Source organism: Phascolarctos cinereus, unplaced genomic scaffold (assembly GCF_003287225.1).
Source record: "Phascolarctos cinereus isolate Bilbo 61053 unplaced genomic scaffold, phaCin_HiC Scaffold_2;HRSCAF=192, whole genome shotgun sequence".
NCBI lineage: Eukaryota > Metazoa > Chordata > Mammalia > Diprotodontia > Phascolarctidae > Phascolarctos > Phascolarctos cinereus.
This window is the reverse complement of record NW_027555625.1, coordinates 312,014,256-312,036,412: the sequence shown is the minus strand read 5'-3', so window position 1 is coordinate 312,036,412 and position 22,157 is coordinate 312,014,256. Positions and strand designations below refer to the sequence as shown.

Genomic DNA, 22,157 nt, shown 5'->3' with positions numbered 1-22,157 from the left:
AATATGAAAAAAATGCAGGTCTACCATGTGGCAAGAATGATAGATACTAGAAGGAGAGCCCAAGCATTCTCCTGGTATTTATGAAATGCAAAAACAAACACCTACATCATCCTCTGTAGTAGATTGACGGAAGAACATGGATATGAATTGCAGATGATGAGTTCTCTAATTGTGCAGGGTATATCCAAGTTGATGGGACCACAGATCCACTGATGTACAGAAGTAATAATACACATATGTAAGAGGAGATTTTTCTTATGTAAAGTGCCCCTGAAGGAAATTCAAAAAGAATTCTCCAAATGGTTTGAAGTATGAAACTGGAGAGATGGGAGAATACAAGAATGACTGTTCCCAAGAAACACAAGGAGTTGATGACTGGATATTCAAATTCAGAGTGCATCGACAATATTTGTATTTCTGTAGGAACATACAAACTAATGAAGTCAGCACTTTTAGCAAAACAAACAAACAAAACAGGAAGGTTCCAGATTACATGCTTCCTCTACTCCACCTCACCCCAGCCCCTTATCAATCATACCTCAGCTTTTCCTTAGTTAGCCTGGCTTCCTATCATAATCCAGCTATGTCTCTCCATCAATACCTCCCACTCAATCTCTTATTCTAGAGGGTCGGACTAAACGGCCTTTAAGGTCCCTTCTACCTCTACACTTATGATCTGAGGAAATATCTATTAAACATATTAAAAAGCAGTGCACTAATTACCTAAAATTAAAAACTTTTTACAAAAACAAAATTAATTCAGCTAAAATTATAAGTGAAGCAGGTAAATAAGAAAAAATCTTTACAGCAAGTTTCTCTGACAACATTTTATTTATTAGACATATAGGGAACTGATTGAAATTTATAGGAATAAGACCCATTCTCCAGTTGATAAATGGTCAAAGGATATTGAATAGATAGATTTGAGAGGGAGAAATCCAAGCTAAATAGCATATGAAAAAATGTTCTAAATCACTCATTAGAAAAATGCAAATTAAAACAACTCAGATTGACAGTTGACCAAAACAAATCAGATTAGCAAAGATGACAAAAAAGGAAAATGGCAAGTGATAGAGGGGCTATGGGAAAACAGGTACATTCATGCGTTATTGGTAGAACTGTGAACTAATCCAGCCATTCTGGAAAGCAATTCAGGACTATGCTGTGCCAAACTATTAAACTGTGCATAGTTTTTGACCCAATGATACTAGGTCCATCCCCAAAAAGGAATAAAGAAAGAGGAAAAGGATCCAAATGTAAAAAGAGTAAAAGCTAGCATTTATATAGTATTTGACTATCCATACTGGTAACGGGTTTTGTTTTTCCTACTTTCTCAGAGGGGGAAGGAGACGTGATGGAAAAGAGGGATGACAGGTCTTCATGAAAACAAAAATTAAATTTCTTTAAAAAGAAAACAAACATAATTAAACATTTTTAAAAAGAAAGAAAGAGTACAGTAAAATGCTAATAACACTGGTTCTTGAATCAGAAGATGTGGGTTCACATCCATCTCTGATACTTACAACCTGTGTGACCTTCAGCAAATTGCTTATCCCTGGGCCTCAGTTTTCTCCTCTGTGATATGAAGACCTCTGAGGTCCCTAAAAGAAACCTAGAATACAGCTAGAAGCTCTAGCTCTATTAGCCTACTATCTGGACCACTCAATAGGCCCTTAAATTTACGATTGTCAATGACATCCTCTGTTTTCATAGGATCACAGATTGATCACTAGTAGGAACCTTGTAGATTATCCAGGGGAAGTGGTTTTTTTTTTTATGTCATAGACCCTTTTGGCAGTCTGGCAGAGCCTACAGGTCCCTTCTTAAAATAATGTTTGCTTTTTTTTATGTCATAACCCTTTAGGCAGTCTGGCAGAGTCTACAGGCCTCTTCTTAAAATAATGTTTGTTGCCAACATTCATAACTTAAGGAAAAGTTAAATTTCACTTAGAGCTGATAAAAATAGAGATGTCTTTTTTTTCCCATTCAAATTCACAGACTCCCTGAAATCTATCTATGGTCCAAGAACTCCTGAGCTAGGTGAACTTCCTCATTTTCTAAAGAAGTAAACTAAAATCCAGAAAGGCAATGACCATCTCAAGGTCACACAAATAGTAAGGGCCAAGGACCAATTCAGGAATCAAACCTAGGTCTCTGGTCTCCAGGTGTCCAGATCCATCTACTCATTCGATAAACATTTATTAAGTGCTTACTGTGTATTCATTGTGCTGGGCACTGGTGTTGTATGACATACAAACAAGTGTAATGCATGGTAAGAAGTCATGAAGGCAAAGGAAAGAGCTACAAAGTGCTTGGGGGGAAAGAAATCTTGAGAAGAGAGGGGGTAATGATAAAATTGCCCCCCAAAAGAAAAAATGAAGACAGGGCCATTGGATTATTTAAAAGAAAATGCACAGATCACTTCTAATCTTATCACCATGCTGTTAACTCAAGCCTTGGAAATGTCAGCCTCCTCTCCCCTATGACTGGAGGGCTGGAGGGGGGAGTACTAAATTCCTTCCAATGCCTTCCTTCATAGAAGGCATACAGTGGACTTTCAGCACACTCCACTTTCTATGTGCAGCTCTGCCAGGTTTCAACTCCAAGAAACGAGATGCTCTTGGGCCAGACACCCCCTGGCTTCCCCCACCCTTTCCAGCTTCCTTTTATCTGCAGTCTTCCCTTATTAGATTGTAAGCTTCTTGAGGGCAGAGACTGTCTTTCTTTTTCTGATTTGTATCCCCACCACTCAGTAGAGTACAGTACCTGGCACACAGCAGGTACTTAATAAATGTTTATTGAATTGAATTAAAGATAAGAACAGAAGGAAGTTAAGAATGAAACACAGACAAAGCAGGACAGCTTGAAAAGTAACATGCTGAATTTATTACAAACATTTTTAAAAAGTAAACTCTACTTACTATAAATTTGCAGCTTCTGATACTAACATCTTTTTCTATTCTCCCATACACAAGAACACATGAATTTTGTTTGTATTTAGTACAAATACAGCCCTTTTTTATTCTATAAAATAGAAATAAAGGATGGCATAATGGATAGAGCACTGGGCCTAGAATCAGAAAGACCTGAGTTCAAATCTGGCCTCAGATACTAGCTGTGTGACCCTAAGCCAGTCATTTAACCCTGTTTGCCTCAGCCTCCTCATCTGTAAAACGAACTGGAGAAGGAAATGGCAAACCACTCCAGTATCTTTGCCAAGAAAATTCCAAATGGGGTTATGAAGAATCACATACAATGGAACAAAACCAAGCATTTTCCTTTTTTTTTTTTTAAAAGAGCACTGAATATGGAGTCAGAGGTTCAAATCTTAGCTCTGCCTTTTACTACCTGTGTGACCTTGAACAAATCACCTAATTTCTCTGAGATGCAGTTTTCTCATGTATAAAATGAAGGCATTGGACTAGATTATCTCTAAGGTGCCTTATAGTACTAAAGTTATCATCCAGAGTCATGGCAACTGATGGGAAATGGAGAGTGAAGGGCAGGGAAGAGTTGGAAATGATACTGAGGGTTCGAGCCTGGATGACTGAGAAGATAGCATTGTCATCAGCAGAAGGGATTCTTTATTTTGGTTATGACATAAAGTAGGTGCTTTAAAATGTGCAAATGAATTACAGACACCTGGGAAGTTTGGAGAAAAAAAAGATTTTAAAAACAGATTTTAATTCTGCTCATTTAAACTGAGCTAAAATGGATTCCCACTCTAAAAAAGGACACACTCAATCAGATACAAAAGGAAGCATCCATAGATTCCAAAGGAAATCCAGCTCTCTTATCGCCACTTGTTGGAGATTGGAGAGGTAGAATGGGGTATAAGCATGACACCTGACTTCTGCTATTAACAAGCTGTGTCATTTGGGGAAGGCCATCTCTTCTCTGAGGTTCAGTTACCTCATCTGCAAAATGAAGGGGCTGAATGACCTCTGAGAACACTTCCTGTTCTAACATTGTATGTTCCAACGTGTCTTACAGTGAGAACACAGTATATTTACAACATGGAATATAGGCAGCACAGGCTTCTGCCACCACCCCTTTCCCTTTATGACCTTGCTGTTTTTCAAGAAGGTTCAATGAAGTCATTGTGTATGAACTCAATGTCACCAATCAATCAACAACCAGGAAAATTCCAAAGAAAACCTTTCTTTTTCTCCTACCTATGGGAATCCAGATGCTGGTCCAGGGACCTGACATTTTTGAACAGTCCTCCGCACTGCATTTTGTGACACTTCTAAACATCTTTATGAATTAAAGTTGGGTTTAATTGTGAAAGAAAATAGAGAATCAGAGAAAGAGGAAGAAAAATAGGACTCAGGGACTGTGTTATAAGTAGCCTGCAATAAGTATAAATGACCACCAATACAGTGACCACCATTACGAAAAATGACTCAAAAAGACACATGACAGAGCAGGTTCCAAAATGATATTGATTCCTGCTTAATGCAATTCCTTAATTATCCACCAAGCTAGGCTTTTAGTCTTTTACTATTTAAGTTAATCACTTAAAAAAGTTTTTTCTTGCTTCCTTTTTTTTTAAAGGAATAACTAGATCCAATAAGTCACAAATACAATAGCTTGTAGCTACTCCTGGATGGATTTGCAATGCAGTCTTTTATTTTCTGGGATCAATGTCTGTGACATATTCCATCCTTCAGAAGGATCTGTTTATGTCAATGACATTTTCTGTGTCCACTAAGTGAAGAAATTAATGGAATTCCCTGTACTCATTACCAATTGCCAATCCTTCCCTCCCTCACTGTTTCCCTTCAATCCTCAGGGAAAGATGAATGGCCTTCCCTTAATTGGGAATTCACAGGGGTAAAGTTAGAGATCAAAACCCTATACCAACAAATCAATCTTTCATTATAAGCCAAGCCCACAAATCAGACCAATGTAAAGTTATTAAAATCAAAGTAAAAACAAACAAAAAATATCCCTAACCCAACATATCAGTGAGAAGGTACTGACTTCTGTAATAAAATGCTATCAGTCAAATACCATCTGTTTGGCCACAACATATGGGTGCCATTAACCTCCTATGTTTATCATGAACAGAAAAATACTTTTTAAAAAAAAACACTTATTTAGTTGTAGAATTCAAAATCACCATCATTTTTTAAGTTCTAAAAGTGATGTCTTTTGTTATTCACATCCTAGTCATTTCCTTATAATACTGTCCCAATCCTAGAACCAATTGTTGTAATAAAAACAGTTACAGTAAAACTAACCAATTCAGTGACTGCATCTGAAAACACAGGCAATATTCTGTAGCTGCTGTTCCCTAGCACTCTTCAAGGAAAAAAAAAGAAAGCCCATGCTCTTTGGATTGAATTTCAATCTTCTCTGATTTGCCCCAATGTATTTGTCTATTCCCTGTCTACTACTCCCTGTCATTTACCATATACTCCAGACAAAAAGTGTCTATTCCCCATATTCATAATATGTTGAGTTTAATGTGTTGATAGTGTAGCCACACGGAGATAGGCAGTCAGAAATGTGGAACTAATAAGGGTCAGGAAAGAAGCCAAGGCTAGGGTCAAATTTAGGAGTCATATGCAAAGAGCTGACAGCTGATGCCTGGGATTAGACGACCTAGGTTGCCAAGAGAGGGAGACAAAGAGAAGATAAGAAGTGAGAGAGAGAAAGAGAGACAGAGACAGAGACACAGAGACAGACAGAGACAGAGAGAGACAGAGACAGGACAAAATAAATGAAGACTTCTTGGAAAAGGGTATCATAAAGGAGTTAATTAAGCTAAGAGGTTAGAGGTAAAGAAGGTGGGACAGAAGATTTTGAACCACTAACTTATCTAAGTAGGGAAAGGAAGGGAGAAAGGAGAGAGAGAGAAAGATAGATATAGATATAGATATAGATATAGATATAGATATAGATATAGATATAGATATAGATATAGATATAGATATAGATATAGATATAGATATAGATATAGATATAGATAGATATAGAGAGAGAGGCAGAGAGAGACAGAGAGACAGACAGACAGAGACAGAGAGACAGAGAGACAGAGAGTTGAATTCTGGAGCCTCTATGAGGCTGATGGATAAAGGAGAGGTAGTGAAAAACAGCTCTGAAAGATGGAGAACCAGTTTTGTACAATGTCTTATAGAATTATAGGACCTTAGCAATGGAAGGGATTTTAGTGGTCACATGGTCCAATTCTTTCACTTCATAAATGAGAAAACTGAGGTCTTGAGAAGCTTTGACTTGCCAAAGGTCATGAAACAAAACAACGATACATCTAGGATGAGCTCTTTTGATGCTCAATCCAGAATTCTTTCCACCCTCAACATACTGTCTTTCTGCTGTAAGCCTCCAAAAAAGAAATACATTCACTTTTCCCTCCCAGAAACTTGGCATCAATTTATTTCCCTCTCTTCCCTTTCCCTCACCCACTCTCCCTGATCTCAAAAGTATTGAACACAGATGTGGAATCCCCCAAGCTATAAAAATTACCACATATCTTTTTCAGCCCCATGTATTCCGAAGAACACTGGGCAAAAATGACTCTGGACCAGGAAGAATGAATAAAATTTCCTCTTTCTATCTAACAAAGGGACCACCACCATCAACAACAAAATGACATGGCTATTTTCTGGCCTGTGGAAGCCCTTGGAAATATTCCTTCAGGGACATCCTTAGTGACAACCTGGTTTTCCCCATATAATAGAAAGTAGACTGAAAGGAAGTCAGGAGATCTGAGTTCCCAGCTTGGTTCTTCCACAAATAGCCTGTGTGACTCTAAGCAAGCCAGACTCATATCTAGGCTTCAGGTTTCCATCTGTAAAATGGAGAGTTTACATTAAATGATAAAAGAAGACAAGAAAAGATCCTGGAGAAAAGGGAATGATAAAAGGCCAATGAATTTGTCAATTAGGACATTTTTAGTCAATACTGACAGAGTAATTAAGGAATCTTTAGGTGGCACTGACGAAACAAAACAAGTGTGAACTATTCAAGACGTCTGATGGATGAAGAGAAGGAAAAAAATAGGAGAGTAGTTCAAGGGAGTAGTAGAGTTTTAGGTACTTTTTTAAGGATACATAAGTGAGGTAGAGTGGAATAGTCCATAGAAAACCAGCTTCAGAGACAAGATCTGTGTTCAAGTCCTACTTCTGACACATACTGGATGCAAGACTCTAAATTGCAGAGAAGATGCTGACCTGCATTAGAGAGGGAGTTTCCTTACCCAAGAGCTCCCAATTTCAATGAAATTGAAGATCCAGTCTTTATCCTTCAATAAAGAAGACCAAAGCATATATGTAGGCAGTCAGGAAGGAACCACTGAAAAGGGAAAGACTGAAGGAAGAGGGGGAAGGCTGGTTGATTGATAGAACAAGATCTCTCTCCCCTGGGTCTGAAATGTCCTCTCTTCTGTTCCTCACATCCTACTGAATTCTTTGAATCTCGTTGAATTCTCTCCTATCTTTTAAAGCCCAACTCAAATGCTTCTCCAAGGATCCTTCCCTGATCCCTTGTTGGTGATGACTTTGCCCTTTAGACCTCGAATAAACCTTGGCTTTATAACTCTTTAATGCACTTAGCTGGTATCATTGTGTATTGGTATTAGCATCCTATTCCTCTACCAGATTGCAAGCTTCTGGAGGCCAAGGGCTGTCTTATCAGATTTTTAGATCCCCTCCAGTCCCTAGTATAGTCCCTATATACCCAAGAGGCATTTAAAAAAACCTTTTTGTTTGTATTTGGACAGCAGCACTGGTAAGGAAGACAAGCATTTATTTCTCAGAGATAAAGAGAGAAGGAGGAGAAAATGAAGAATACAGGGTTTTGAATTGTGGGGGAGCAAAGTTGAGAAGGGCTCACATTGGATAGCTTGTATCTTGATTAAGCAGGCATCATGATCACCTTACACAAAAGGAATAGAGGCAGAGGCAGATGGAGGTTTGAGGTAATTAAAAAAAAAGGTCTCAAAACAGTCACTGTGGGAAATGAGACTGGGAGTCAATAAGATGAATAAAAACGGAGGTGATGCTGACTCAACGTGCACCAACGGACTGCCCATTGTCTGTTCTTGGTATTATGAATCCAGCTACATTTGATGAAACTTACAAGTACCTAAAAAGGCAAGGAAAAAATAGATCTGTATCTTTTTGAGGGTTGTATTGCTTTCCAACTTGTTTTAAGCTTTGAAAGGCAAATTTTCATCTGTTATACAGAAGCTCTTAGTGGAGAGCTCTAGTATTATTTCAGTGAAATAAATTAAAAGTTGGGGTTTTTTGGTTTTACTTTTAAGCTGCACAATTACTAATGGTCCCAAATCATCATTTAACCATTCAAAGCCACTTAAAGGAAGTTAAAGTACCTCATTACATAGTTCCTTGGAAGCATCCTGATGCAGTAAGGCTAGAAAGACAAGGGTGGGGGAATGCTCTTTCCCAGGGAGACAGAGAGTCAACATTTTTTTTTATTGCTGTCACTTCATTGTCTCTATTTCTGCCTCATATCAATAAATTAAAAGGGGAAAAACTCAAAAATATAACATTTGAAGTTCAATTGATCCACAAGATTTTATAATTACAATGAGGAAAAAACAGCCAAAGATGGCTGTCTTGCCCAATGGATCCATTCATACCTGCATTGACCTGGGCACTATGGAGAGTTGAATAGTCACCCAAATAAGTGAGGATCTTCATCATTTCAATCTGGCCTAAAGATTTTTATTTTTACCCCTAAACATCTGTTTTGCTTTGGTCTGGGGTTGGTTGGTTGGTGAAGATACAGCCTAAGGCTTTCAAGGCTAATACTGCCCTAAACCAAGTGCTCCTTCTAACTTAGGTTTTTCTGATGGTAGCATGACTGTTCACCCAGTTTACAATGCTTGGAATCTTGATGGCATCTTTAGCTTGTCATACCTATCCCTTATAGCCAATCAATTACCAAGTCTTGTCAATACCACCACCTCAATATATCTGGCATCTGCGTCCTCATCTCTCTTCCCTAGGGCAGATACTCATTACCACTCTTCAGGATTATCAAATGGGTCTTTTTACCTCAGCTCTCTCCTCCAAACTGCTTTATGTTGTCACCAGAATAATCACTCTTAGTCTGATCATATCACTCCTCTCCACAAAAATGTTCATTAGCTCCCTACTGCCAACCAAATAAGGTTCCATTATCTCTACTTGGGAATGTAAGGCCCTCCATCATTTTGGGTAGTCCTGTACTTAGCTCACATTACTCCCCTCTATACATTCCATGTTCCAGCCAAACTAGACCAATCTGTTCCCAGAATATACCCTGCACTTTTAGGCTTCTGCTCACACTGTTCCCTGAGCCTAGAAAGCCCCTTTATCCACCTCTGTTAAATTTGTACCCATCCTTTAAAGCTCAAATGCTATCATCTCTCCAAATACTATTCTGACCCCTATTATCTCACCCCAGTAACAACCTCCTCCCTTGGACCTGACATAGTGCTTTGTTTTGTACCTCTCAAATGCTCTGATATTCTTGTGTATTATAACCATCTGAGTGTGTGATTTGTCCTTGTACTAGACTGGAAGTCGTGTGAAGGGAAGGCCCATGATTTTCCTAAAAGATATCTTTCTTAATGTCCACTATGGTGTTCTATATACAATTTGTTATATATACACATATGTGTGAGTGTGTGTATGTATTAGCAACAACGTCTCATCTCTGAATATTAAGCAAATACATCAGTCTGCCGCAAACAAAATCCGAGGGGCTATGTCTGTGCAATTCTAGAAGAGTACCTAGATGAAAATAGAAAAGCCTGGGCAGTCATCCATATGTTTTGTCTAAATGATACCAAACATTGGTGTGCATGTGTGGGTGCGTGTATAGTACATTATACACATATTTATATACTATATATATGTATATTATACACACACACACACACACACACACACACACACACATATACTGTATTTATATGTGTATATGTGTGTGTCCATGTGGGGCAGCTAGGTGGCGAAGTGAATAGAGCACCAGGCATGAAGTCAGGAAGATCTGAGTTCAAATCTGGCCTCACATATTTATTAGCTGTATGATTTAGTCACTTAACCCTATTTGTCTCAGTTTTGTCATCTGTAAAATGGGGATAATAATAACACCTCCCTCAAAAAGCTGGTGTGATAATCAAATAAGATAACTGTAAAGTGCTTAGCACAGTGCCTGGTACATAGTAAGCTCTATATAAATGGGTAGTAGTAGTAGTAGTAGTAGTAGTAGTAGTAGTAGTAGTAGTAGTAGTAGTATCAGTAAAAATAATAATTAAGCTCTCAGCCTCAGTTTCCTCATCTGCAAAAATGGGGATGATAAAAAAAATAGCACATACCTCCCAGGGCTGTTATGAGGATCAAAAGAGACAACATATATGAAGAGTTTTTTCAACCTCAAAGTGATATTTAAATGCTAGTGATTAAGTCAATAATAATTATGATTAAGACCAATATGCAACTTTGGTCTTGAATAAAACAGTGGTCTCATAGGTTTCAGGTTATTTTCACCTGTGGAACATCCTAGTAAAGTGATTAACCTCAAACCTGTGATCTTGCCCTAGCATAGCAATGGAGGGGAGTGGTTAGAGCTCTCTGGCTATGTCTCTATAATGCCAAAACATGCAGTGGTAAAACATGAGCAATCCAATTGTCTAATGGGCTTTTTCTACAAAGTGCCAAGCATCTGGATCTGTGGGAATGATGTCATTTAAATAAAACATCTGGATGACCACCCAGGCCTTTCTATTTTAATTCAAGTGCTCTTCTAGCATTGCACAGACTCAGCCTCTCGGGTTTTGTTTACTGCAGGCTGAGGTATTTGCTTAGTATTCAAAGCTGAGGCATTGCTGTTAATACATACACTCAGGGTATTGGGGAAAAAATAGCTCCAGAATGGACTGCCAGTTGAAGTGAAACCTCGGCCAATTGAGCATTAAGAACACTGTAATTCTCAACAGGGGAAGCAAGGAGGATGGGGCTGAAAAATCAATCAGCTTAAATATGTTTTTTCAATATAGAAGGAAAAGTTTAAACTTGCGAGTTATTTGCTTTGCTTGAGAGTAGACTTTGAAACATCTTCCATGCTTTGTACAGAAAATGTACTTTACCTAAAATTGGATCTTTTATTGTTTCCAAATGCAGAAATGATTCTATTGTGGAATCTTGGAGACAGAAGAGTTACTGAAATAGGCCTACTTACTTCTGGAAGCATGATTTTGGGTTTTAAGAGCTAAGGGACAAAGGAAATGAATTGGGTGATCTCAACTACAAGAATTGCTTGTGTTCAGTTGTCTTTACTTGAAAAGAGCTCTGTAAAGGCATTATCAGGAATGGTAGTGGGAGTGGGTAGGAATATTGTATTAAATAAAAAGAGCACCCGCCATCATAAGAGCAGTTTACTTTCCTAAAGCACTTTGCATTTTAAATGGACTTTATGTACACATTCTTATTTGAGTTGTCAAATACCCCTATCAGATAGGTAATGCAAGTATTATTATTCCCATTTCACAGATGAGAAAACTGAAGATCAGAGCAGAGCTCAAGGTCACATGGCTAGTAAGTAGAAGTGGCAGAAGTTAGATGATTTTGGTTCAAGTCTACTACAGCATACGGTCATACATGAGGGTGGTAGGATTACCCCTTTGGAACAAGAAGAGGCCTCAGGGACCCAATCCTCTCATTTTATAAATTCAGAAAAGATGCCCAAATAACTTGTCCAATGTCACCCAGAGACTAACTGTCAGAACCAAGATTTGAACTCAAGAGCTCTGCCTCCAAATCCAGGAATGTCTTCAATGTTCCACATCATAAAATGTCACACGATGAGGTACAGAATGATACACCCATTTTTTGACATAAGAAATGGGGGGGAATTTGAAGGTTAGTCAAAAAAGAAAAATGTCACTGAAACATTTTGAATGCACATAAGAGAATAGGAAGATGTTCAGAAAGAAAGAAACAAGCAAGGTGCTTTGAAAATGCTATGCTGAATTTATTATGTACTTTTTTTAAAGCAAGCTATATGTAATAAAGATTCATGGTTTTACTTATAATCCTCTTTTCATGTTCTATTTTGTATATGGAAATGGATTTTTCTTAGTATTTATGAAGTACAGAATGTATTTTAAAATTTTATTTATTTTATTCTGAACTTAAGAAATAAAAAAGCATTAAAAAAAATTAAACCATGATAACAGACAACCGTCTAGCCATGCTGGGTATAATTAATAAAAAGCAAGTGATGAGGTGGTTTTCTGTGGAAAACTGGGCACACATCACCTTCAGGCTCTACATTCCATGGTTCCTGAGACAATCAGTTTCTTCCTTTCCATATCATTTCAATACAGCGAAGTCGAAAGACAAACATTCCTATCTCTTGGTACTGCTCATCCTAGCCAATAAGAATTGTTAGGAATGGAACGTAAAATGATCCTTATTCCATCCTGACACCCTTTGAGCTTGCCAAACTGCCAAAATTAAAATTTCTTCAGTACAGAAAAGCCAACAAGGAACCCAAAGGGCAATCCAGGCTGTTTGTGTTTAAATTCAGGGTAACATGAGGTTTATGTCTGGAAAACAAGATGCAGTTAGAAAAGATTTTTATTTTAGCCTACAGCTGACTCGAGGTAGAAACAAACGTAGTCTCTGCTAATCACATTCCTACTGTCCTTGTGGTGACTTGACCTGAGCCTCCTAGGGAAGAAAGACAGATTGCTCCTCCTGGGTTGTAAATGAATCTTTCTGGAAACAGAGCTATATAGCAAAAGCCCTTAAGCCTGTTTCAATAAACAGTCCTTATAAGAAGATGATCATTAATCCTTGGGCAATGTGCACATGCTCTCTAGGTGTGTTCATGGGTGTAGCCTCACATTGTATACACTTGAATATGTAATACTCCCTGGCCAATAAGAGTTGGCTGCGCATATACTTTGTCTAGCTCTATGGTTGATAGCATTTAATTCTGTGAGAATACAAAAAAAAAAATGACTGGAGGTTAAAAGATCTGATTCACTGAACTTTCTATTCATATGATGCATCTATGGTAGCTAACAACCAGCAGTAGACTGGACCATGGCTGGGGTAGGAAAATGTCAGTGACTTAAAAACACAAAGCATCTATGACTAGAATTATTCTAATTTTTTTAAATGTTTAAATGAATGAGTTTCCTGCTTTGATTCTTAGCAATCCCTAAAAGAAGCAGAGATATAAAGTCCAAAATGATAAAAGTGTTTTTGTTGCAAAAATATCAGTCCTCCCCCCCCCCCAAAAAAGTGTCTTTCTCTTCCATTCTAAGCATGTCTCTGATTAGGACCCAAAAGAATGGAAAGATAATTTGTTAAAAGAATATTTAATCTTCACAGCATAGGCTGATAAAGTATAATTTTTTTTAAAAAACCATTGGCAACTAGATCTGTGCGTATATGTATTTGTATGTGTACACATACATACATATATACGTATATATGTATATATGTGTGCATATAGACAGATAGATGGATTGATCATTTCATTAAAGAAATTGACCCTAGAAATGTCTAAAGTCACCGTTGTCTTGGATGTGGTACAACAAGAAATAAATACAATAAAAATTTATTAGTAACAACCTTTCAATATTGTCCTTAATCCTCAAGAATCATCCAGTCCCTGGGCTAAGTCCCTTGGAAGTTCTTCGGTGCAAATAAAAATGTTCTGTGCTGTTTCCAAATCGAATAAGGGAAAGAGACCAGTGGGGAAACTGCATTTCACAGGCTGAGAAGGAAGATTTGGTAATCATTTGTAACGGTCTCAGATAACCTGGCACTACAAATTGGCAGCTGACAGATTCGTAATTCAGAAAGGGCCAGACCAAATAGAATGACATATTAATATGCACTGATTGCTCCCTGGGATATTATAGGAGGTGAAGGGAAGGGGCTTGAGTAACCCTAATTAAAATAAAAGGGAATGTAACTTTCACTTATAAAACCATTCACACTACAATGGGCCTGTGGGATTTCTTGGTGGTTCAGTTGCAGCAGTAAGAAGGTCATTTAATTTTAATTTGGATGAAACATGTACAACAGAACACCTGGAAATGCTGGTCATTGATGCCCACAGAACCACAAGGCTCACAGACCAACGGACATGAATGTTTGCTTGTAAGCTTTCATAATTCTACCTTTGGTGCCAGAATCCTACTTTTGTTTTAAACCTCATTTGCTCAAAAATATCACCATTGCTGATGTTTAGGGTCAGAGAAAGGAAAATAAATTTCCAGCTGGTACAGTATGGAGCCCATTAATTTATGTCATCATTTCCTGATTTAGTGTGAGGTTGTCTGAGTGCCAAGATTCCCTTCTCAGAATATCACGTCTTCAGCCAACTTTCTTTTGGGTAGGCTACAGTTTTATCTTAAAGGCAGAGCAAAGAAAAGAAAAATCAATAAATCCCAGCAGATTAGACTCAGCATGTCAGAGAGACTGAGAGGAAGAGAACTGGGAGGAAAGAAAGCTGGTATTTGTGGTGGTTGTTATCATTCACTCAAGAGAGTTTCATCAAAACCAAGCCAAAATATTTGGGGGGAAGTTGTAAATAAGGGGCTGCACTGATATCTAGATCTGTGATTGCTACCTCAGGGTAAAAAGGCTTTCTAAGGAGAGAGGCTGTGCACCTCTCAATGGAACTGTACATTCATCACCAACATCCTGCCTCTGGGTGGTGATCAATGCTTGTTTCATCAGTTAAAGAGGAAAACACCTTGTCACATGCAATTCCCACTTTGCAAAAACGTTGGTGGGTTTGGGGAGAAGAGAAGCTTGTGAAGAGAGTAAGAGTCTGGCACATCGCAGTCAGGGTGTGATCTGACTTCCAAAACTTGATTTTTCGTGTGCATATCGATCCTTCTAAGAGCTTGGAGCATTCACCCTTCGCCACCAAATAAGACACATGCAACAGATTTTAATATCAAAAATACATTTTTGAGAATAAGCCTTCTTATTTGTAATGGAAAGGAAGAGAAACAGAATTCAAAATAGCAGATTTTTCCTACCAGTTTTACGAGATTAGGGAAAAATGGGAAAATGACACCTCATTTTAGGCACAGCAGATGAAAGTCTAAGACATAACATTTTATAAATGAGAAAGCAGTTGATTTTGGACACCTTTTGCCTAAAGCTCATGCCACCAAGAGCTTTAGGCTTCCCTTGAGGGTAGAGCTGGGGGACATCTTGTTCTTGAATCCATTATATTTTGCTGTTGGGGGGAAATAGTCCCTTAAATCTCCATCTACTTTCATTTAACATAGAGAAAATCCAAATTTCATAGAAAAGAATAAATAGTTCTCTATTTAAAGAATTTAGTTAAATGTCTCAATTTTGGGAAATGAGAGTTGACTGTACCTAGACAGTGTACATTTCTTAGAACTGAAGACACCAATGGCATTAAGACTAAAAGTATGTTTTAAGTGAAAGAATTAACGTATTTGGAATCTGAAAACCTGGATTCATGTCCTACTTTTTAGCTATGTGGCCTTGGGGCAGTCACTTCCCTTCTCTAGGCTTCAAGGTAAAATGAGACAATGGGACTAGATGATCTCAAAAGCCGCTTCTAGCCCTGACATTCTATTGACTCCAAGATAGACATTGAATCTTCACTCTCACTGAAATCAGACCTTTATGCTATGCTGGATGTGCTCTGTACTGGATTTCTTCAGTGTTTTCAAAATGTTAACAGTGATTCAGAGGGGTATTCATTTTGCTTTTTGCATTTTAAGTGCTTCAAAGGTAACTTTCTGGTGAAGTAATGGGACCGTGCAGACTAAAAGGGAAGAAGAAAAGATTCATTGTGTCCAAATGACCATTCCAGTCTAGCGCTGGAATTCAAGTTAGAGAACACTGAGGTGCAGGCCACAGCAGCTCGGGAAAGGTAGCCCTTCTACACAATGAATTTACAACCTGGCTCATCCCTAATGCCAACCATGAAACTTCTGTTCAAATAAAGTACCTGCTCATTGCCAAAAAAAAAAATGACTTTGAAACTTCAGGAGGCTGCCTCGGTGATTTTAAATTTTGCTTTCCAAGTGCCAATGGTAAATAAACTTTGCTAAAGGGCTGGCACTATATCAAGTTCCCATCTCTGTTTATGTTGTCCCAAGCTCTGCGTTCCTAATGGCAACACTCTTAGTCCAGCAAGGCTCTTTCCAAGGATCCTAATTTTCATCTAACTAGGTAGTATTCTTCTTCATTGTACTATTCAAAAATGGGAACACAAAACTAAATTTGATATAGCACATAATTCTGACTGTGGATCTAGTATTTCTATTGCTTCTTTTTTTTCAACCCTCTAAAAGATTGGAAATTTCCTGCTTCACACCTCTGTAATGAGGAAATAGCCAGATAGTCTTTAAGCTGCTAGTAAAATTGCATCCAAATGTATAAATCACCATTTAGATCACACATCATCATAGAATACATTTATCATCTGTGAACTACACACCTTTAAAGGGGTAAGGTTAATGGACCATCTCTTTATAAATAAATGATGTGCTAAATAAAAGGTAAAGGTGAACTGATGGGAAGGGAAAAGGGAAGGGAGGAGGGAGGAAGAGGGGAAAAAATCTGCAATAGTACCCAAAAGAAGTTTTGCTCAGTCTACCCACTTGGGGTTCCTATCACTAGTGTGGTATGGTCAACATGCCCAGTTCCTTCTAAGAGTTAAAAAGACATTCCCAACCTGGGTTCAAATGCTGACTCTTCCACTTAGCTACGCATGATGTTGGTGAAGTCATTAAACTTCTGGGCCTCAGCTTTCTCTCCTGTAACAACAGTGAGTTGGACTAGGGTCCCTTCCAGCTCTAAATCCTATGAACTCCTATGAAATTTAACGCAGAGATGCTCCCCAAGTTGGGGGAGGGAGGTGGGGGGAAGGGAGAAGAGAGAAGAACAGGAACTGTTAACTACAGTGGAAAGAACTCTGCACTAGACTGAGGAGGCCAGCTCTGCCACTTATCCTGGGACCTCCTAATAGTTACTTCTCTTCTCAAGGCCTCAGTTTCCCTTTCTGTAAAATTACTGGAGTTGGACTAGAAGATCTCTCCCAGCTCTAATATCATATGTTATACATTCTAATTGCGTGATTCTACTGTGGGGATTCTGCATCGAATTCACTGCAGACTAGGAAACCTGTCTTGGAACGAAGGGGTCACGGAACACTGAGCATAGCACAGGAAGTAGAAAGAGCAGATGTCTATTCTCCTTGTCAGTTTCCCAAGAATCCAAGCCTGAGACTGCACTGCCCAAGACTATTCCACAGAGGATCTTGGAAGCAGTGGTAGTATCTGGGTGGTGAGTTGTAAGTTGTGTTAGGCAGGTAAGCAGACTTCAGAAAACCGCTTTCACCCCTAAACAGGGCCAAGACAAACTCGCCATTACAGCTGTGGTGGATGTCACTAGGACGGAAGTTTCTCTCCATACACTATACCAGACACTAAAGAGCTCACCAGAAAACTTTCTGCTAGGGAAGGGCTAATCCCTATGTTATCCCCCTACCCCAAAACTAGCAGGGAATTTTAAGTGAACATTTTGTTCCTGCATCCAAGGCTGCCTGTCTGTCCCTCTTCCACCTACCTTGACAGCCTCAGCATGGGTCACTCGGCCCAAAGACTTGTCGTTTACTCTCAGGATCTGGTCGCCCACCCTTAGCCCTTCCTTCTCCGCCAGGAGCCCGGTTCCACCAGGGACACGTAAATTCCCACGCCGTGCTCAGAGCCACCTCGGATGCTGAAGCCGAGACCCTCATTGGTCTTGCTTCTCCTAAGACTCACAAGCCGGACCTCCCCGCGCAGCTCCTCCAGAGGAGCCCCCTCTGGGCCGGAACCGAAGTCCACTTGGGAGGGTCGGCTGGACAGCGACTGGGGCTGCGGGAGCCAGTAGCGGCTAGAGGAGGAGAGGCAGCGGCCGCACCGTCCAGCAGCCCCGGACCAGCCCCGTTGGCGCCCCCAGGGGTCGATGCGGTGTGGGATTTGAGATAGGGCCCCTCGGACGTGTACTGGTCGAAGAGCAGCTGGTCGGAGCGCGGTATAACCAGGCGCAGCATAGGCAGCAGCTGCCGCTTGTCCGGACTGTCAAGCAGCAGGCGCAGGGTCCGCACCAGGTCGTAGACGTTCCTCCGCGAGTGGTAAGCATTCAGGCAATGGGTGAACTGCTCCCGCTCCGCATCGTTCAGCAGCAAGTTAAGTGCGTGGTGCAGCTTGCGCACGTTGCCCGACAGCAGCCGGAGCCCGCTGCCAGCCGAGCCAGCCGCCGCCCCGGCCGCCGAGCCCAGAGAGCCGGTGGAGGACGAGGTCACCGACAGGCGGTCCAGCTGGGTGCTCATCTCCCGACCTCAGGTTCGCTCTGAAGAGGGGAGCCCTGGAGGCTGAATGGGGCTGGAGGCTGGGTGTTTTGCAGCGCTGGACCTCCTTCCCCCACCTCCAAGTCAGACCATTCCCGGGCTCCCCCAGCCAGGCCACTTCTTCTCCCTGGCCTGGGGGACCCCACCCCCTCAATCGGGGGCTCTACTCCCGAAGCCCCCGGCAAAGCAGCCTAGGCGAGTCCCGAGCTGTCAAACAAAGATCTCGGGGCATGTCCGGAGCCCAGGACCGTCCCCTGCGAAAGGTCCCCCGAAATGCAAAATTGGGGGAAAGTGGAGGACGGGATCCCCACCTCCAAAGTGCAATGGGGTACCGACTCCCGAAGTGCCCTGGAGCTGTCCCACGAGCAGGAGAAGTTGCTCCGAGGCCGCTCCGGCGCTCGCCGCCTCCCCAGGTCCGTAGCGGGGCACTTTTGCTAACTGTTGAGCTCCCCGCCCCCCGAGCTCCAGCGCCAGCCTCTGCTTCCAGCCTGTTCCGACGTCTCAACCCTCACCCCGCCCCCTGCCCCCCCAAACCTCCCCCTCCCGCGAGATCTTCAGGAAATGACGTCCCTCCTAGCGCCCTCCAGTTGCCAGGAGACGGGGTGAAACAGTACAGCCCGGGGAAAGGGGAGGGAAGGGGAAGGGGCGTAGGAAAGGAGGAGCTCTAGACCCTGGCGCCCAGGATGCGCTCGAGGCCAGTGCGCCTCGTCTTCCCTCTCCAAGTTCTTGTGTTCAGACTGCTCCCCCACCCCTCACCCTCTATCCCATTTGGGAAGACGCAGGGAAAAGCTTCAGGGTTTGGGGCTAGGTTAAGATGCACAACTTCTCTGACCATAATCTAAAAAAGTCAAGGGGAAAAAAAAATAGAAGCATATCTTTTTCAAAGAAATCGAGGCACAGCTATTGGGCTTCCTTTTTCTCCTTGAATTGTCTGGGTAACTGCCTCGGTTCTCCTCTAGCTTGGCCACAGCAGGCCCAGTTTAAATTAGTGTCTAGTGGGCACTGCTGTTGTTTTTAATAACCAGTTAAGCTGGCTTTAGGCATCTGCTTTATAGCAGCTGGTCACCAGCAATTAATAGCGACCGTCTTACTCTCTCCCTCTCAATTGCTGTTGAACCTTTGATACAATTACCCAAATACATTTAAATAAACAAAAAAAACCCCATACTTTTCTTCTCCCCGAAATATATTTAATTGGCCGTCTTCAAAGACTATCAAACATGGGGTGTAATGTATGCCGTTCAGATCTTCTGTGGATGAATTTCATGTTCAGCTTTCTCTTAGTTGGGTTTCTAATTATAATGACTGTGATTGGTTTGATAACGGCATCCCTGGAGTTATGCTATCACTTTGTTCCTGCAAAACCGCAAACACAACCACGCGCAGAACACCACCACCAAAGATGTTTATGAAAAGGTGTTTCTCGTTGGGAATCAGAAACAATGCTGGGCACTTATGATGGAAAAAGAAAGGTTTTTATTTGAAAACGCTGAAGGCTGTGCTAATGGTATGCTCTTGTCCTTTGCGTCAGGCACCAAGAGTGCAGGAGGTTGAGAGATAGGTTTGTTTTCTTACATCCATCTTGCATAAGCACCTTAGTATCAACTTGCCCTTTATACTCTTTAAGGAGAGGCAATGTACCTCTATCCTATATCATGTCTGAAGATGCATTTGGCTGTGCAAGAAATGATCACTGGGTTCACTGAAAAACCCAGACGTCTGTGCATTTGGAGATTGCCACGGGCCCAGCCCACAAGGAAGGGGAGGCAAGATTCCTACTAGACTGGTCTGAGAGGCTTTGGCGGTACTCTGCCCCCTTCAGAACGAAAACAGTCTTCCCATGTGTAGTCATCTCACTTTTCACTCAAAGTGAAACACTTTTTAAAGGGTTATTATTGTCCCCTGATGCTCATGAAACATAAGCAATCTTCTTCCCTTCTGTGACTTTTACAGAAACTCTAATCCAGGAGGTTGGGGGCAAGGAACGACAAGGTCGGAATGCACTTGACTAGTAGCATTTCCTGGATGTTGTTGGGTATCTTTCTTATTTAAACTCACCTTTTCTCACAGCAGATCTTGAAAGTTGTTTTATATTACAAAGCCATTTACATTTTCTTTTCCTTATCCACTGGGATATATTCTATAGAAGGTGATAAAAGCAGATTTAAATTCAATTTGGGACTGCACTTCCCATATCTGTTTACTCATTTATTTCATTCTGGAGTAGTGAAAGCCACTATATGAGACTATTCTAAGTACTGTAGTGATGGTTATAGGAATTAGAGCTAGAAGGGACCTTAGACATTATCTAGACCAACTCCCTCATCTGACAGAGGAGTAAACTGAGGCCCAGAGAGGGGGAATGACTTTCCCGAAGTCACAAGGCAGTACTTAGCATAGTAGGGATTTGTGTCCAGGTCCTGTGATTTCAAATCAACATACTTTGAACTAATATGTCATCTCCATAATTTCAGAAGTGTATCTTTGTTGACATTTTAACTTTTAATACATTTAAATTTTTAAATGTAAAACCAAACACAACATATGCATTGCCAATTAAAATCTGAATAACAATAATAGTAATAACTCCATATTTCATAGCTTTAAAATTAACAAGAATCTTCATCCTTTTGACAACAACTCAGTGAGGTAAGTAGTTTAAGTATTATCTCCATCTGAAAATGTAGAAAGTGAGGCTGAGAGATGTGAAAGGATTTGGCCAAGGTCTTATGTGGAATACATAGCAGAGCCAAGACTTACACTCAAATCTTCCCACTCAAAGACCAGGGCTGTTTCCATAGACTGCCTTATCCTTGAGTACTGATAAAGCTATGTGAGGAGTGGAAAAAGAAACAAAACAACACAACTGAGAGAAGGGATTTAAAAAAGGAGGGTGGGGATGTGTAGAGATTAAATATCCCTGGGACAGCTGGGTGGCATAGTAAATAGAAGGACAGCTCTGGAGTCAGGAGCACCTGAGTTCAAATCTGGCCTCAGACACTTACTAGCTATATGACCCTGGGCAAAACACTTAATGCTGTTTGCCTCAGTTTCCTCATCTGTAAAATGAACTAAAGAAGGAAATGGCAAACCACTCCAGTATTTTTGCCTGAAAACCCTAACTGGGGTCATGAAGAGTCAGACACAATTGAAACAACTAAACAACAAAACATTACCTGATATCTTGGCCAGAGAAAATGCAGGGTAATGGGAGCTCCCCTGACACTGGGCAGATTCTACGCCCTGCCAACAGCCAGATCTGAAATGGAATGAATGAGACAGCTTCTTCACTCTTGGATGTTACTACAAGAGAAAGGATTTCAACCAGTTAAGTAATCATTGCAGCTCATAGAGAGGCTTGGTTCCACTCTGGAGTGACCAGGAGGACAATATCAGCTGGGAAAAGGTAATTATTACCCACTTGAAAGGAAGGTAATTGATGGGAGTACAAGGAAATAGAAAAAGAGATGGAGAAAAGAGGAAGTATGAAAACATTGAGAAGAGAAATTAGATAAAATCTTTCTTCTGTTCATTTTGCCCTGCCTTCTTTCATCATCCTGGACAAGCCACTTAGTGGTCCTTAGAGGCCTGGATTTTAACATCTATAAAATGGAGAGGATGTTTTTGACCCATGTTACAGAGCCATAAGGGAGTAGTGAGTGAAAGTGATAGTAAATCTCTGGGTAAAGTGCCTCAGTTAGGCAAAACTGATTTGGGAACTAGATTAGGTCAGGGAAGGGAAAGAAGGCTTGCAGAGCAGTAGGAATGAC

General features: G+C 40.6%; 1 protein-coding gene across 1 annotated transcript in view; it reads right to left on the bottom strand.

The window, feature by feature from the left end:
* The window catches only part of WHRN (whirlin), a 133,364-nt gene extending 114,490 nt beyond the window's left edge, over positions 1-18,874 (bottom strand). The window contains 3 exon segments of the mRNA XM_020990625.2: positions 17,622-17,716; positions 17,719-17,834; positions 17,972-18,874. Coding sequence (XP_020846284.1) covers positions 17,622-17,716; positions 17,719-17,834; positions 17,972-18,369 — 609 coding nt within the window. The 5' untranslated portion in view covers positions 18,370-18,874.
* Between the last annotated feature and the right edge of the window lie 3,283 nt (positions 18,875-22,157).